The 16,304-nt window shown below is 36.2% G+C and overlaps 2 protein-coding genes across 2 annotated transcripts; both read left to right on the top strand.

Annotated features, from left to right (window-relative positions):
* Positions 1-68: 68 nt before the first annotated feature.
* LOC149740570 (ribonucleoside-diphosphate reductase large subunit-like) lies at positions 69-10,279 on the top strand. The gene is made up of 21 exons (XM_089872881.1): positions 69-227; positions 398-464; positions 574-662; positions 2,201-2,378; positions 2,748-2,848; positions 2,966-3,025; positions 3,227-3,343; positions 3,546-3,631; positions 4,312-4,453; positions 4,903-4,986; positions 5,040-5,118; positions 5,428-5,590; positions 6,004-6,205; positions 6,554-6,703; positions 6,967-7,188; positions 7,635-7,711; positions 7,942-8,077; positions 8,551-8,646; positions 9,095-9,283; positions 9,566-9,685; positions 10,076-10,279. Exons 2-21 carry the CDS (start codon positions 446-448, stop codon positions 10,148-10,150), a joined length of 2,385 nt encoding a protein of 794 aa, XP_089729007.1. The 5' UTR covers positions 69-227; positions 398-445; the 3' UTR covers positions 10,151-10,279.
* A 760-nt stretch (positions 10,280-11,039) lies between these two features.
* Positions 11,040-15,297, top strand: LOC149740569 (uncharacterized). Its single transcript, XM_089872750.1, has 2 exons — positions 11,040-11,453; positions 11,898-15,297. Exons 1-2 carry the CDS (start codon positions 11,384-11,386, stop codon positions 14,876-14,878), a joined length of 3,051 nt encoding a protein of 1,016 aa, XP_089728876.1. The 5' UTR covers positions 11,040-11,383; the 3' UTR covers positions 14,879-15,297.
* The last annotated feature ends 1,007 nt before the right edge of the window (positions 15,298-16,304 follow it).

Here is a 16,304-nt window from a genome sequence, read left to right as displayed (position 1 = left end):
ACTAATTATTAATTTTGCCAACGCAGACATGTCTAGACTTGCCCGACTCTTTTTCGTAACTTTGTTTTGTCACGTGACAGTACGAAAAGTTCCCGCTTTTTGTTGGCGCGAAATGTTTGGAGCCAAATGCTTGACGTATATTTTGTGTTAGTACGTTCGTTTTGGCGGAAAGCAAGTCATTCATTCATATAAAGAAGTTGTTGTTCAAAGAATACGTCATTTCATAGGTTAGTAACGTTAGTTGAATCATATACCAGTGGGCTTAACATTATTTTTATAGTATCTAATGCTATGGTACAACAGAATCATCGTCGGCCGTTTTATTAATTAAATATTTCTTATAGAATATTTATTGTTAAACGATAATGTACACTTTTTATTTAATTTTATTATTCAGATTTGTGTTTGTTTTTGAGTGTGAAATTAGATCTTCAAAGCAAAAAAGATGTACGTCTACAAAAGAGGTATGTGAACTTAGTTTTCTCTATATTTGTTTATAAGTTTACATAAACATATGTCACTCTATATATATACCATATTTTGATGTGTGTGTTTTTCTAAAAATGGTTTCAGATGGACGGAAAGAGCGTGTCATGTTTGACAAAATCACATCCAGGGTTTCAAAGTTATGTTATGGATTGAACATGGATTTTGTTGACCCTGTAAGTTTACTGTTTTTTATTAAATTTGTTCGTTAAATTTACCAATTTCATTCCAGTCTGTAGTTGTGTGCAAATTATGCAGTGATTATTTAAAAATACAACTAATAACATTATTTTTACACTTATTTGGTTTAATGCTAGCTTAGAGTGGTACCTAGTTGAAGGTAGCTTCTATTATTTTTGCTCTTTAACATGCTGCAGTCTGTCATGAAACCCCTGTGCAAAAAATGTGTAATTAACCATAGGCGCCGAGTTTTGAAATGTAGTGCAGAGGCGGAGCCTATTATGACGTAACACAATCGTGACGTCATAACACTTCGGCGTTTCATTGACGTTATTTTACGCTTGCTCAACGCTGGACGTCAGTGTTACGCGTTGATCCTTTCCCCGTGCGTATTTGCAAGATTGACCGATATATAAATCGTTCGTTCGAGGCGACGTGCTTTCTACTTGACCTTTACGTGCGTCATAGTTTAACGTCCACGTGCGTCGTAGTTTAACGTCCATGTGCGTCGTAGTTTAGCCTTTTCGCGCGTCGTCGTACAAAGGCAAAGCAACACATTCAAAGTTAGCTACTTAGAAAATAAAGAACAACCAACGGGCTAAACAGACGATATTATCCTACTCTAAAGTTTCTAAACAATGTAGGCGGTAATAAACAACCTAAATATGTTCCAGAAGTAGCACTGCTGTATATTTACGATGTTTTCCTCAGCCAAGCAGCATAATTATTACGAAATAGTAGGAATTCACACGTGGATTCATTGCATCATAGTAGCGATTGTTTGACCTGGTAATTAATTACGAGATAATAGCGATTCACACGTTGATTGTGTGCGTCATAATAGCGATTGTCCCCTTGATTATTTAGCCAGCAGAGCTTGAAAACAGGTTTGAAGTTGAACGTTTGCGATCAAGTAAAGAATTGTTCCATCTACAATGAATACTTTCATCTACAATGAATATTAATCTAACTACCTTTATCGTTTAACAACGATAGATCAACAACGTTTGTTTGAACCTGGTTTAAACTAACGTTACTAACCTGTTCCAAGCATGATTACCGCATGTTCAAAGTGACGATTGTGACGTAAATAAGACAATTACGCATTTGTAACAGCTATATAACAGATTCTGCACATGCGGTCAACGCATGACCAAGTACCATGCGGTCAACGCATGCCTAAATATCCGTTCTCTTATTGTCACGTCGTTAATTTTGATTTTCTTTACCGCAATGGTATATTCTTATGAGAACAATACGAAAATATTAATAAATTTAGTAAAAATACATATTTTTTTGTTAATTCGTGTACGGAGGCCGCCTCCGTGCTATTATTTCGTACGTAGGCGCCGCCTACGCGTACTCGGCGCCTATGTAATTAACATCACCGAGATGAAGTCGGCAAAAATCCCCAAAAAATAATCATCCACAAAGTAACATACATAGTAACTTGTAAGCTACCACATGGTGTATAAAAAACAGAACACCTGTGTATAACGACTGTCGTTTAAATTCATTCTTTAATTCAAAACAGGCAAAAATTACAATGAAAGTTATCAGTGGAATATATGAGGGAGTGACCACTGTCGAGTTGGACACTTTAGCTGCTGAAACAGCGGCGCACATGACCACCACACACCCTGATTATGCGATCTTGGCTGCACGACTTGCTGTGTCCAACTTACATAAAGAAACAAAGAAACTTTTTAGTGGTGAGTTTTTTAGTCTAAGAATTATATTTGCCCAATAAGTCTTAATATAGTCTCATAAATCACCAGACTGTCTGTCTGCAGAATATGTCAGTTCCTGACATGATGTCGATTGTGTAAAACTGGTATTTTCGCAAACATATGTGCTGTCATGAAAAGTTGGCGTGGCTTAAACATTTCCAAATTTCATTAAAAAATCCTACTTATTTTAATACATATCTGGTTATTGGTTTAATAAATTGGCAGGCGCGGGACAAATTATGATGTGCATTACCAAAACTTTGTAAACAGAATCTCCCATGCACCTTCCATACTCTGCAGACTGGCCAGTCTGTATTCATATTTACTAACTTTCTTTATATTATTCTGCAGCTGTCATGCAGGATCTATACGATTATGTCAACCCAAGAAATGGGAAGCACTCTCCACTAATCTCAAAGCGAACTCATGACATCATAACAGAGCACAAAGAGGTAAAACCATTTTTAATTATGCCATATGCCTTTTTTATTTTTGTTAAACAAAACCAACTGCTCTGTAAACAAACTGATGTTTAAAAGGTCTTTGTAAAATAAATGTTCCTGTTCCAGAAACTCAACTCAGCCATCATCTACGATCGTGACTTTTCTTACAATTTCTTCGGCTTCAAGGTAAAAATAATCAGAAACCTAAAAATGCTTTTTACAGCGAAAAAGACGTATTCATTTGTAACATATGTGAAGTATGTGCACCCAAATAGAGATGTTCCAGGTTTGTAAACCTCAATGGAAACACTTATTGGGATTTTAGTTTCAAATATGATTGACAATGACATAATTAAGAAAGTTTCGTTAAACAATGTTTGTTTACAGACACTGGAGCGCTCATATCTTCTTAAATTAAATGGAAAAGTTGCTGAGAGACCCCAACACATGCTGATGCGAGTCGCAATTGGGATTCATCAAAATGACATTGAATCTGTGCTCGAGGTTTCCATTTAAGATTTTTCTTGCGTGTATTTGGTATTATTACGAATATAAACATTTTTTAAATTTCAAACTCAAGAGCAAGCAGTAGTTAAAAGAAGTTTAAGCAAAAAAACTTTTTGTATTACTAAAATATTTAGGCTTTTTTATTTTAAAGTTTAGAAATGTTGTAAAAGTAAAAACGTTAAAACTTTGTATTTTGCAGACCTATGAATTATTATCGGAGAAATGGTTCACTCATGCATCTCCCACTTTGTTCAATGCTGGTACCAACCGTCCCCAAATGTCAAGGTGATAATTTATTATTTGACTATATTTGTATATATAGTACATTAGTATAGTATGATGGGGGAAGATTGGACACTTTTTCATCTTATTTTCTCGTCCTACTTGGTAGTAAACAAAGAACATTCAAATAATTCGAAAACCGTATCCTCGCGACTCACATAGACCGTTGTTAATTGTTAAACAGGATCAGAATATTTGGACATTATGTGCTAAAGTTGTCCCATCTTCCCTATAAACAAATATATTTGTAATAAAACGATCGCGTTCCCCAAACTTTTAAAGTTGTAAAATGTTTGGTTTTAATGATCGAATAATACCGGAAGCATTTCACCCGTACTTCTTGCCTTTTATTATTGTGCTTTGCATGATTAAGCTGTTGTGGAAGTTACGATTTTGCTGTTTCCTACAACTAAGACTTTAATGGTACTTTTACTGTTTAATTTTTTATTCCTTATTTTTTATTTTAAGCAATAAAGCCCAGGAATAAATATTTGAATAAAGAGTTGTTTTAAACAAGAATTTATGTTGTTTAACTAAGTGTTTTTTTGCATTTACTGCCGTTTATTTTAAAATAGATAATAAAAATTGATATTTCTGGGGAGGGGATAGGTATTTAACATTTGGTTCAAATTATCAGCCATAAATTTAATGTGAACTAGAAACCAATGTTTTTGTTTATCCAGTTGCTTTTTGCTCACCATGCAAGATGACAGCATTGAAGGAATATATGAAACATTAAAACAATGCGCTCTGATTTCCAAAACAGCTGGTGGTATTGGGCTTGCTATTCACTGTATCCGTGCATCTGGTAGTTATATTGCTGGGGTAAGAACTAAGAATATATAAATATTATACAGACATTTTTATCAAATCACATGAAGTAAAACCCAGTACTCTTAGTCCTACAAATTTCAACACAGCTGTACTACTAAATATTAGATCATTGTTATACACAGCACTATTTCTTCAGTGTTAGTATTGTTTCCTTTACGTTAGCATTAACGTCATAATCATCACTATTACTATACAATGGCACATAATATATTGTGCAACGATTTTACAATAACTTCTAGTAAGTTCAAAAGCTGTTATGCGTTGTGTATTTACTGCCTTCAGCTAACATACCTTTTTAGTGACTCTATTCATTCATTGGTTTCATATAATATATATATATATAAGCTTCACACTGATCTTTAAATAGGTTCACCCCTTATTTTCTATAGATAAATATATATACATATTTTGTGTTCTTCCTAAGTGTTTATTTTATCTAGACCAACGGTAATTCTAATGGACTTCTTCCCATGCTCCGCGTATACAACAACACAGCTCGCTATGTAGACCAAGGTGGCAACAAGGTATACAATCTTGTTCAATATTGTTGAACAACACATAACGCATTTTCTTTCAGAGGCCTGGTGCATTTGCCATATACATTGAACCCTGGCATGCAGATATATTTGATTTTCTGGATGCTAAGAAAAACACAGGTACTTTGCACGCGATATATTTTTAATTTTCTTACATTAATACTCCATTACACCAACCATTTATGGGAAGTCCTTTACATATATATATAGTATTGTGGGGTAAGATGGGTTGCCTTTAGCACAAAATATCCAAAATCCTGTTTTAGACAATCAACAACTGTCTATGAAAGTCGAGAAATTTTTTTGTTCAATACCAAATAGGACGAAAGGTGTCCCATTTCCCCCACCCTGCTATATGTATAGTTACATAAGATATACTTTGCATATTTTTTTTAAACTTATTCCAACCTTTTTCTTACTTTATCCCAGGAAAAGATGAGTCTCGGGCAAGGGACTTGTTCTATGCATTGTGGATTCCTGATTTGTTTATGAAGAGAGTTGAATGTGATGGAGATTGGTCTCTGTTTTGTCCCGACGAAGCAAAGGGCTTGTATGATGTATGGGGCGATGAATTTGAAGAGTTATATGTAAAGTAAGTGTCAGGTGTATCGTACTTATGTGTATTCTGTTGGTGCCATTTCATTTCAAGATTCTTTCTTTTTTATTCTGTATGGGTGACAGGGTGTGGTCCTTGAGGGCCTGGGATTTAAGCCAGATTTGGCCTACACACCAGTTATTGTAGGTACAAGAATTACCAAAACCGTATGTAGTTTGTGGTATGTTGGTTCTTGCTTATAACCTTTTTATTCAGAAAGTTTTGATTTAGTAGTCACTACGTGTATATGCTATAGCAGTTGGGGTAAGAAAGTCAAACCTGGACAGCTAAGCTAAATCCTATGACCCATGGCATGCCAAGCTGCGGGACCGTACCCACATAGAATAGAATACGCTATAGCAGAAGTGCGTATCACACTTCTAATTCCAACAAAATTCTTTTAAATGCAGATATGAAAAGATGGGCAAAGCAAGAAAAACCATCAAAGCTCAGAAACTATGGTACGCAGTTATTGAGTCTCAGATAGAAACCGGAACGCCTTACATGTTGTATAAAGACGCATGTAATCGAAAATCAAATCAACAAAATCTTGGAACAATCAAAAGTTCTAATTTGTGCACTGAGATTGTTGAATACACAGCACCAGATGAGGTAAGTGCTTGGATTTATGTTAAATTATTACTAATTCACTAGTACTATGTCTAACTATTTTTTAAATATAAATTAATATTGTTTGCTTTTTTCTCATAATTCTGCATGGTTTTACTCTGCGTGTATAATTGTCTTTCAGTAAGTAAGTAAGTTTTATTTATTATAATATTTACTTTTTTGTATGCCAATTAAATTTTAGGTTTCTGTATGTAATTTACTAGTAATGAATTACTTCAAACTATTTCATGTTTTTTCTCATCTTAGTTTTGTTTAGTGTGTTTAATTATCTTTTAGTAAGCAAAATAGTGTTTGTTTTATAATATTTACTTATTTCTATTAAACTTCCAGGTTGCTGTTTGTAATCTAGCTTCAATTGCGCTGCCAATGTATGTTTTACCTGGAGAAAAGTTTGACTTCAAAAAACTTCACGATGTCGCAAAAGTGATCACCAAAAACCTCAATAAAATAATAGACATCAACTATTACCCTGTGAAAGAGGTTAGTCAATTTAACTTGTTGGTTCTTTGTGTTAAATTCTTAAATGATACCAAACTTTTATTTAAACTTGTACCAAGTATTGTGTTCTTGAAATTCTCAATAAATATTTTGTGATAAAATTCTCAATGGATTAAAATTAGGGTTTTAAAATTCTTAGTAAATAAAAGAGAATTTAAATTTGTTGTGTTAGTACTTACTGCCTTTTATTATTCATATACCCATGGATAAGTTAACATTTGTTTTAACTTGTTTTGTTCAAACAGGCGGAAAGATCAAACACACGTCATCGGCCAATAGGTATCGGCGTACAAGGCTTAGCTGATACTTTTATCTGTCTTCGCCTGCCTTTTGATTCCCCTGCTGCCATGAAACTGAATATTCAGATCTTTGAAACAATCTATTACGCTGCTCTCTCTGCATCATGTGACTTAGCAGAAGAACTTGGCACTTATGAGACGTATGACGGTTGCCCTGTCAGTAAAGGGGTAAGACTGCGTGATTTAATGCGATTTCCTTCCAGATGAGTAATGTGTGTCACTGTTTATTTTTTCATGTCCAAATTCTAAACGTACTATCACAATAAGTTTGTTAGGGTTACATGAAACTGTTGAAAACCCTTTTCATCTATCAGGAAAGCAACAGGCTTTAAAACTGGTGAGGTCTATGCAGTATCACCCTGGGTGTTGTGTTAATGTGCCAATTCTCGCTTAAATCTTAGGTCCCAGTCCTCATTCATGTAGAATAGAATAAATAAAAACATGAAACTGATTTAGGTTTTTTTGTAGACTTTTTGATCTTCTGTATAAAGTAAACACAAATTTCTTAACTTCTATCACCCTGCTATCATGCATAATGGCGTTTCATCCGAAACACACTATATTTTCATACCAGATATCCATTAAAAGATTATTTACAAATTTCTTCTATTCAGATACTTCAGTTTGATATGTGGAACGTGACACCAACTGACTTATGGGATTGGAACAAACTTAAACAAAGAATTGCCAAGTAAGTTGCCCACATGAAAATAATGAAATAAATCTGGTTTTATTTTGTTTGCCACCTTTTATCTAAGATATACACTCTAAAGTTAGTGTGTTTACTCTAAAATTAATTTTAAATGAATGCGTTTTTTTTTTGTCACCAAGTATCCCAGAAATATATACACTTTAAAATTATAGTTCCATTTGAAATAAATGTTGTTTAAATATGTTTTTCATTGTCATTATGTATCTCAGACATGGCATCAGGAACAGTCTTCTTATTGCTCCCATGCCAACAGCATCTACCGCTCAAATCCTTGGTAACAATGAATCTATTGAGCCTTATACAAGTAACATATACACGAGAAGGGTTCTGTCGGGAGAGTTCCAGGTAAGAAGCCATGTGTGTTAAATGAATGTAACTTGCTTTATCTTTGCATGGCCAGAAAATGACAGTCGTTATAACACAGGTGTTCTGTTTCATACACCTTGTACCAGCTTACAGATTACCATGTATGTAATTTTATGGGTGATTGATTATGGTATATCTTGTATGGCTGTTACTTACAGCAAAACTGAGTTTTAGGGAATACTCCATAAGGCTGGTAATGACACTAATATAGTTTCAACGGTTCATCTAATATAGAAAAAAACGTAGTGACGTCCTGCCAAATGACAGACAAGACATCGGAAATACACTATGTTATATATCATTTGGGCTGTTGAAAGATTATTTAGTTTTTTGAAACTCCTCATCCAAAAATTAACAGTTTTCAACTCCTCATCCAAAAATAATAAAAAAAATTATGCAGAGTGTCTTAAACTTTATCAAGTTTCTGTTTCTTCACAAATAATATTTTACAGATTGTGAATCAGCACCTTCTAAAAGATCTGACAGAAATGAATTTGTGGAATGAAGATGTCAAATTACAAATGATTGCCAATAATGGGTCAATACAGGTATATCAGTCTGTTTAATTCCTGTGAGTGTTAAATTCAATCTTATGCATTAAAAACTTCCTAATGCTACATTTATATATATATTTTATTTTTTTCATTTATAATTTTTAAAAAGAGTCAATTGTGTCTGACGTAGTGGCAGAATGGATAACGCAGCCGTCTCTAAACTAATCCAGAGGTGATGGGTTCAAAGCTCGTCGGTTCTATTATTGTGGGCGCGTGTCTTTAGGCAAGACCTTTAACGGCTGTGGTCACTAATCGGTTGTCCAAATTATCAGTCATCTTTAAAAAAATTAGTAATTCCCCAAAAATAGTTCCCCACAAAAGTTTTCCGGCCACACGAGGATAAAGCAAGTTACATTCATTTATGTATTTATTCAATTGAGTATAGAAACAGATAGCATAAATGACAACTTAACTAAATTCTATGCTTTATTTCAACGTTCAGAACATTCCAAATATCCCTGACGACTTGAAGCAGTTGTATCGTACAGTGTGGGAAATCTCGCAGAAGAATATTGTCAAAATGGCTGCTGATCGTGCTGCTTTTATTGACCAAAGCCAAAGTCTCAACATACATATAGCTGAACCTAATTATGCCAAACTTACGAGCATGCATTTCTTTGGCTGGAAATCTGTAAGCTATGTTTTTAATATTATGGTTTTTACTAAAGTTGTAGTTTTCTATACTTTTAGTTGCTTTGTTGTATGGATGTTTTAGGTATTTATTTTTAATTATTTTTCAATAGATTACCCAGTTTTGCCACGTTTTATTGGAACCCTAATCAAATCACATCTGAACCAAGCCAGACTGGCCCGACTAAATTTAAACAGACTTTATGAAGTGCATATTATTTAATAAACATGGTTGACTGTATTGCAAACCTAAGATTTCTGAAATACAAAAATTAAACTACAGGGTCTAAAGACTGGAATGTATTACTTGCGTACGAAACCTGCCGCTCAAGCTATTCAGTTCACCGTGGATAAAAACAAACTAAAGGACGTGAAATCTGAACAGACGATGACGGAGCAAGAGGTAAGTTTCATGAGAAATATTTCCCTCTATTTGTACTGCATACATGGCGCTGTAGAACAGTTGGTTAGTGTGCCAGCCTGTAAACAAGAGGTTACAGGTTCAAGACTCGTCAATGCTACCGTTGTGTGCAAAAAAGCAAGACACTCAACACAATTGTATAACCCTATTGTCAGCCATACAGAAAAAAAATTCTTCACAAAGTAACAAACTAAACTCGTTGGCCGGAGGTTTATGTGCACCAGTGGTATAACGACTATCATTTTCCGGCTACTCGAGGGTAAAGCAAGTTACATCTGATGTACAAACTGTGGCCAGTTGTATGAAAGTGGCAAAGCTGTTATGGATTTCTAAAATATCGATTATGTTTTTATTCTTTTAACAATATTTTAGAAACGGGAGGAAAACGAAGCAGCTATGTTGTGTTCCCTGCAAAACAAAGAGGCATGCCTGATGTGCAGTGGATAATCTGAATGATGTTGTTCTATATTTGTGATGTTACACACTTTTGAATCTTGATATGTTTATACATCTTGTTTATTGTTGCCGCTTTAGTAACCTTCACATAGTGAAATACACACTTACTACGCTTAAAAAGTTTGTGGTCTGGTAAGAAGGTTGTAAACTAGTATATCTGGCACTTTAGCTTTACATGCTCGCTTTGGTTTGAAGAGGGTTCTGTCTGATTGTTTCTTTCGGGGATGGTATTAATTTGTGGCCGATATATTTGTGTCGTACATTTTGTCTTTATATTAGCAGAAAGTGAGTTTTGATCACGTGGGAACCGGAATGAAATTTCTTTCATTTCTTCGGTCACGATAACGAAGAACAAGAGAATTGACAAAAGCGAAAAGATGGGTAGTAACGGTAAACAATAGTTGTTAAAACACGCTTATTATTAAAAAAAATAATTTTTGAGATAAAAAGCGTGACTGGTACAAAACATTAGGAACCTAACTGTAACTATACAACTTTTTTATTTTTAACTTTATGCATAATTATCCTTGGTGTATCGTAATATATCTGTCCCAGGTGACCACTTTACCCCACCCCGAAGTTAGTAAAGACCTAAGCATGAAGTCCGGCGCCGTAGCACAATTGGTTAGCTCGTATGCCTCGAACCCAGACGTAATGGGTTCTCGGTGCCATCGTTGTGGGCGTATGTGTGCCCCTGAGCCAAACACTTAACGGCAATTGCTCCAACCCAGTGGTCACTAATGGATTGTCCAAATTATCAGCCATACACACGAAAAAAATCCACAACAAATTAGTGATCCACTAAGTAAAACTTTAGCCTCGCGTGGAAAACGACAGTCGTTATCACACGGGTTTAACACCTCGTGCCAGCTTACGAGTTACCACGTATGTTACTTTATGGGTTGTTAGTTACATTACATTACATGAAGTCTAGAAGATGACAGTACAGGCGGTCGAAAACAAAAAAAGTAATGGAACTTTTATGTTAACCAAATCCTGCAGTTTAATGAACAAAATATCGGGAAGTGCGTAACGCAAGTGACGTTTTTATTGCAACTGCTTTTCCCGGAATCACCAAAATAGAATAAGACAGTCAACATTTTAGATAGTACACTGTTGGTGTACTACTGTTAGCCGTTATGTACAATATATATTAAATATTTCTTACAGATTGCGGAAAATGGTGCATTTTTTTCCTTTCTGAATTTTACGTAAAATAAGAATATGAAACTAATGATAATAATTTTCATCTGGTTTTTGAACATCTCGTTTATGCAAGCAGTTCTCCTCCCAGGTAAGTTTATGTAAAAAATCATCAGTTTATTTTTTATATTATAACATGTGTGCTTCCTAAAAATATAACTCAACTCAGATAAATCACAGCGACTGAGTGTACTGCAATCTCATTTTAAAGTATTTCGGTGATAAGTGTTACCTTATTATAGTACAGTAAGAGAATATGATGTCCATATAATAGGGTATAGGGGGAGATCGGACACATTTTTAACACATAATATCCAAATATCCCGATCGTGTTTTAAACAATTAACAGCGGTCTGTTGGAGTCGTGAGGATGCGGTTTATAATTGTTTGAATATACTGTATTTACTACCGAATTGGACGAGAAAATATAGAATGAAAAGGTGTTCTATCTTCCCCCACCCTACTATATGCTGGGCATCCAGAACTGGGTTCCATATAAAATCCAGTTCTGGATATAATACAAATTTTTAAACAGGGGAATCTGAGTGCGACTGCCAACGGGAGAAGCAATTTTGCTTTAGAAGCGGAGAGAGAGTACGCGGAATATACACGGATAATCAGAAATGCAACGGCTACAATGACTGTGGAGATTGGAGCGACGAAAAGAACTGCAGTCATGTTTGTGAATTGGCCAACCAAACGCCGTGCAGCTGCCATCTTAACGGATCATGCGACAGAAGTAACCGGATTTACTACTGGCCGTGTTTTAGTGAAAGAAGGAGATGTGACGGGAAAAACCATTGCGGGGATTGGAGTGATGAACAGAATTGCGAATATACTTGTGCAAGTAATGAACGCGAGTGTGACTGTCGTAAAAATGGAGGGACTTGTTCAAAGTTCGGGCGTTATCATAGGCAGTGTTACAAGGATAGGTATACATGCGACGAGGATCGGGACTGTGAAGACTTTTCCGACGAAACTAACTGCACCTGTGGTAGCAGGAGTGTAAAGTGTGGATGTATACTAAACCCTAACAACTGCACATCGAGCCTGGGGTGCGTTGAAATAAAAGACCTCCTCGATGGAACGCAGCATTGTAAAGATTTTTCTGACGAATCGTGTGAAATTATAAAAGTAAATGCAAGAAGAGCCGTTCCTTATTATTATCGAAGCTCCATAGAAGCCACAACTACCAGCGTTTTTCTGTGCAATGAATCAAGCTATAATTACCTTTTGGAGCTAAACAAAACGCGGCCTAGGGAAAGAGGGTGTAAACATATCGACTTCTATTCACCTCATACTTTAAATGTGACTGAGACCAAATGGATCTGTTCCTATAAATATTATATCAGAAACGGCTTCGTTCAATGTGAAGATAAAGGTTGGGTTATTGGCCCGAATTTGTGCAACGGCTTTTCTGATTGCGCTGACGGCACAGATGAATTGTACGACGTCCCTGGTTTTAAATGCAGGGCAGTAAATGACTATCAACAACACAAACCATCGTGTGTTCTCGCGCAAAAAAATCTTCGTAATAATAATTCGTACTGTGAGGACAAATCAGACATTTGTTACGTCGATGGAAAATTGAAATGTTTCCAGTGCTTGGATAAAAAGTTGTTGTTATCGCCCATGCAAGTTTGCGATGGTGTTGTAGACTGTTATGATGTATCTGACGAATGCTTATGCGAGAACCAAACGCTCTGTGATGAGGTTTTGGGAGAATCGAAAAACATTTGCTCGATCGGGTTTATATTATGTAACGGCGAATGCCTTCCAAGCGAACAGGTTACCTGCAATAAGTCGCTCACTTGTGATGGAGAATCAAATACAAAATACTGTAGCAAGCCGAACGCAGATGACACAGTTGAACGTAATGGTACAGGGTATATTTTCTGTCCGACGGACCGACTCCGTACGATCTACAAAAACGCAACCATGTGCGATGGGATACCTGAATGCTACAATCGGGAAGATGAATGCAACGTAGGCTGTCCAAATCAGACCCATTTTTGCGATTTTGCTATAAGATGTCACCAACGGCAAGCCACTGCGATTTGGGAAAAATACGGCTATCTTTTTCTACACAAAAGGCAATACTGCGACGGTATTCCACTTTCTTATTACAGAATTTGTAGCCTGGGGTTCGACGAGGTAAACTGTCAGGGTCGTTTTTATTGCCACAACAAAACTAAGTTACTGTTTAGCATCGGAAAATCGTTGCTCTGTGATGGTGTGCCAGACTGTACTGATGGTTCGGACGAATTGGAGTCCGTATGTTCCGATTCTCGCTTCTACTGTAAGAGCAAGCAACCACTTTCAATCGCACGTGACCGCGTAGAAAACGGCATCAAAGACTGCAGTGATGGTAGTGATGAATGCCCGCCTGTAAGCTCAAAAAGTCACGTATTTTCATCTCCTTTTGAAATGATCGGAAGTACATGGTTTAGAGTCATTTTCTGGCTGTTGGGTTCTCTAGCGCTGCTTGGAAACATCGTAGTTTTTACAACTTCAGTTTTGGAGCTAATCATCAGCGGAAATACGGACCTGCTTAAGACATCGTTTCTTACGTTTTTAATAAATCTCTCCGTCTCTGATTCTTTAATGGGAATTTATCTCCTGGCAATTTCTGGAGTGGGAGTTCAGTTTTCGGGCAGTTACTGTCACCATGACGCGCAATGGAGAAGCAGCAGTCTTTGTTCTTTCCTGGGGACGCTTGTGGTTATTTCAACCGAAGTATCAGCGCTTATAATGGCGACGATGGCTACGTTTCGACTCTTCTCTGTCTATTTTCCTATTAAGATGAGAAACGTGAAAAACCTCGGCTACATTATCCCATCTATTTGTGCTTGGTTGATTGGCATATTGTTGGCTTGTATTCCATCAATAGGCCAATCGGGCTACTTCGTTAATACGCTGTGGTTCCCAAACTATTTCTTCGCCCAACAGGAGATTCCAAAAAGTAAAGTGGTTTGGCTTGCCAATAGGGCGTCGCAATTTGTGGCGAATGCAACAACACCCAAAGACTGGATACAAGTTAAGCAAACAGTAGCCGAAGTATTCAAGGAGTTAAAAATAAAAGGCGAGTTCGGATACTTCAGCGCTACGAGCGTGTGCATGCCCAAGTTGTTCGTGAAAAGTGGAGACGACGAAGCTTGGGAATACTCAACGTTTCTTATCGTCTTTAACTTTATTCTGTTTATCTATATTGCCCTGGTCTACGCATGCTTGTTTCGTAAAAGTAACAAAATCACAAAGGGAAGCAACAAGAGATCTAAAAAACTGCTACAAACTATTTTCAAGATGATATTGTCCAATTTTTGCTGTTGGATTCCAATTTGCCTGATGGCTTTCATCAGTTTATCTGGTGTACATCTTGACAACATTGTATATGTTGTAAGTGCCGGGATATTACTCCCCATTAACAGTGTGTTAAATCCTATTATATATTCTAAAGTTGCACTTACTACCATTCAAAAGTTACGGGGAAAACAAACATATACTGTAACTACGTAATAACAATTTCACTGTTTTGTAAGACGCATATAATTTTAAACCTATTTTTCTCGTTTTTCTACATTAAGTGTTAATTTTCCGCTTCAGCGAAGAAGTGTATTATGTCACACCCCAATAAAATATAGTGACGAAACTCCAGCCCACTGCTATATTGACGGCGTATATGTAAATCTTTGTCCCAAAGCATTAAAACAATACTGCCACTGCCCCGCCATCATACGGGGAAAAATAATTCACACAACCATAAATCTAGCTATCGTCGTATATATGTTTTATTCATCGGCTGTAAATATATCGTGTAAAAAGAGTGTCTACTATTGTTTACATATAAGGAATGTGATATGGTTCATATTTCTTTGCCTTTGCGTAACTTTTCACGTTAGGTCATCGTAAAATGCGGTAGCACAATCAAACCACGACGAAGCCAATGTCCCTTGTTTACCGCGCGACCGCTCGATCTGTAACTTCGACTCATGTTTCACAGAATTTTGAGGATCGGTAAGCAAAAACAAAACAGAAAAGGGCAATTACGAAACACATTGCAAATCGTTTTACAAAATCTTCTTGGGAAATTTTCTTTAATTTAAGTATAACTTATATACTCCCTCGAATCAATTTATAGGATATTTCACGGAAGTTAATGTCACTCATGGTAATATAGCCTACACTTATTATCTTTTAGGCACTAAATAGCCTAATCGTTAGAATATTAAGTTCACCATTACCGATGAAGTAAATAGTATGCTTACGTGAAGCAAACAGTAAATCATGTAGCCTATGTTTGCTATAATTACACAAAATTATTTCATAATCAAATTGGGTAGATGAGTAACCATCAGCGTTTGGTTGCAAATGTTTGGTAGAGCTGTTAAACGTATCGGAAAATGGAGATCGAAGTAGTGTTTTACCGATTTACTGTCACTTTTCCTGATGATTGTTTCGTGGATGTAACACCTCGACAATTTGTATGGTTCCGTAGTCTAAGTGAGTTAGATACATCGATGGTAAGGAATAGGAGAGTGAATGAAGAGCTAACGAAGTCAATTGTCAGAAAAGGTGGGGTCGCAGCAGCGCTGTGTTGTATCATGTATGATATATATGTGTGATGGCGCTCACCAGGAACTACAAGTACCTCGACTCACATATACAGTTCAGCTTAATTTGAGGCCAAGGAAAGTATGGCAGGAAGAAATGGGAAGCGATAGAGCTAGCGGCAAACTGCAGCAAGATATACAAGTGAAGTTTCACAAGATTGCTAGATTTTGCCCCGACCTCCACCAGTTAAGAAACGCGAAAATTACTCTAAAAATAGAGTGAGTACATTTTGAAAACCTGTTTTTATTAATTTATTCCTTAGGCATGGAACATAAATTAGTTGGGAAACGGTACCGTCTTGCACAATAGAATTGTACAACGTAAAAAGTGT

Source organism: Ciona robusta, chromosome 2, assembly GCF_009617815.1.
Source record: "Ciona robusta chromosome 2, ASM961781v2".
In the NCBI taxonomy this organism is placed as follows: domain Eukaryota; kingdom Metazoa; phylum Chordata; class Ascidiacea; order Phlebobranchia; family Cionidae; genus Ciona; species Ciona robusta.
This window is presented reverse-complemented; position numbering and strand designations above follow the sequence as displayed.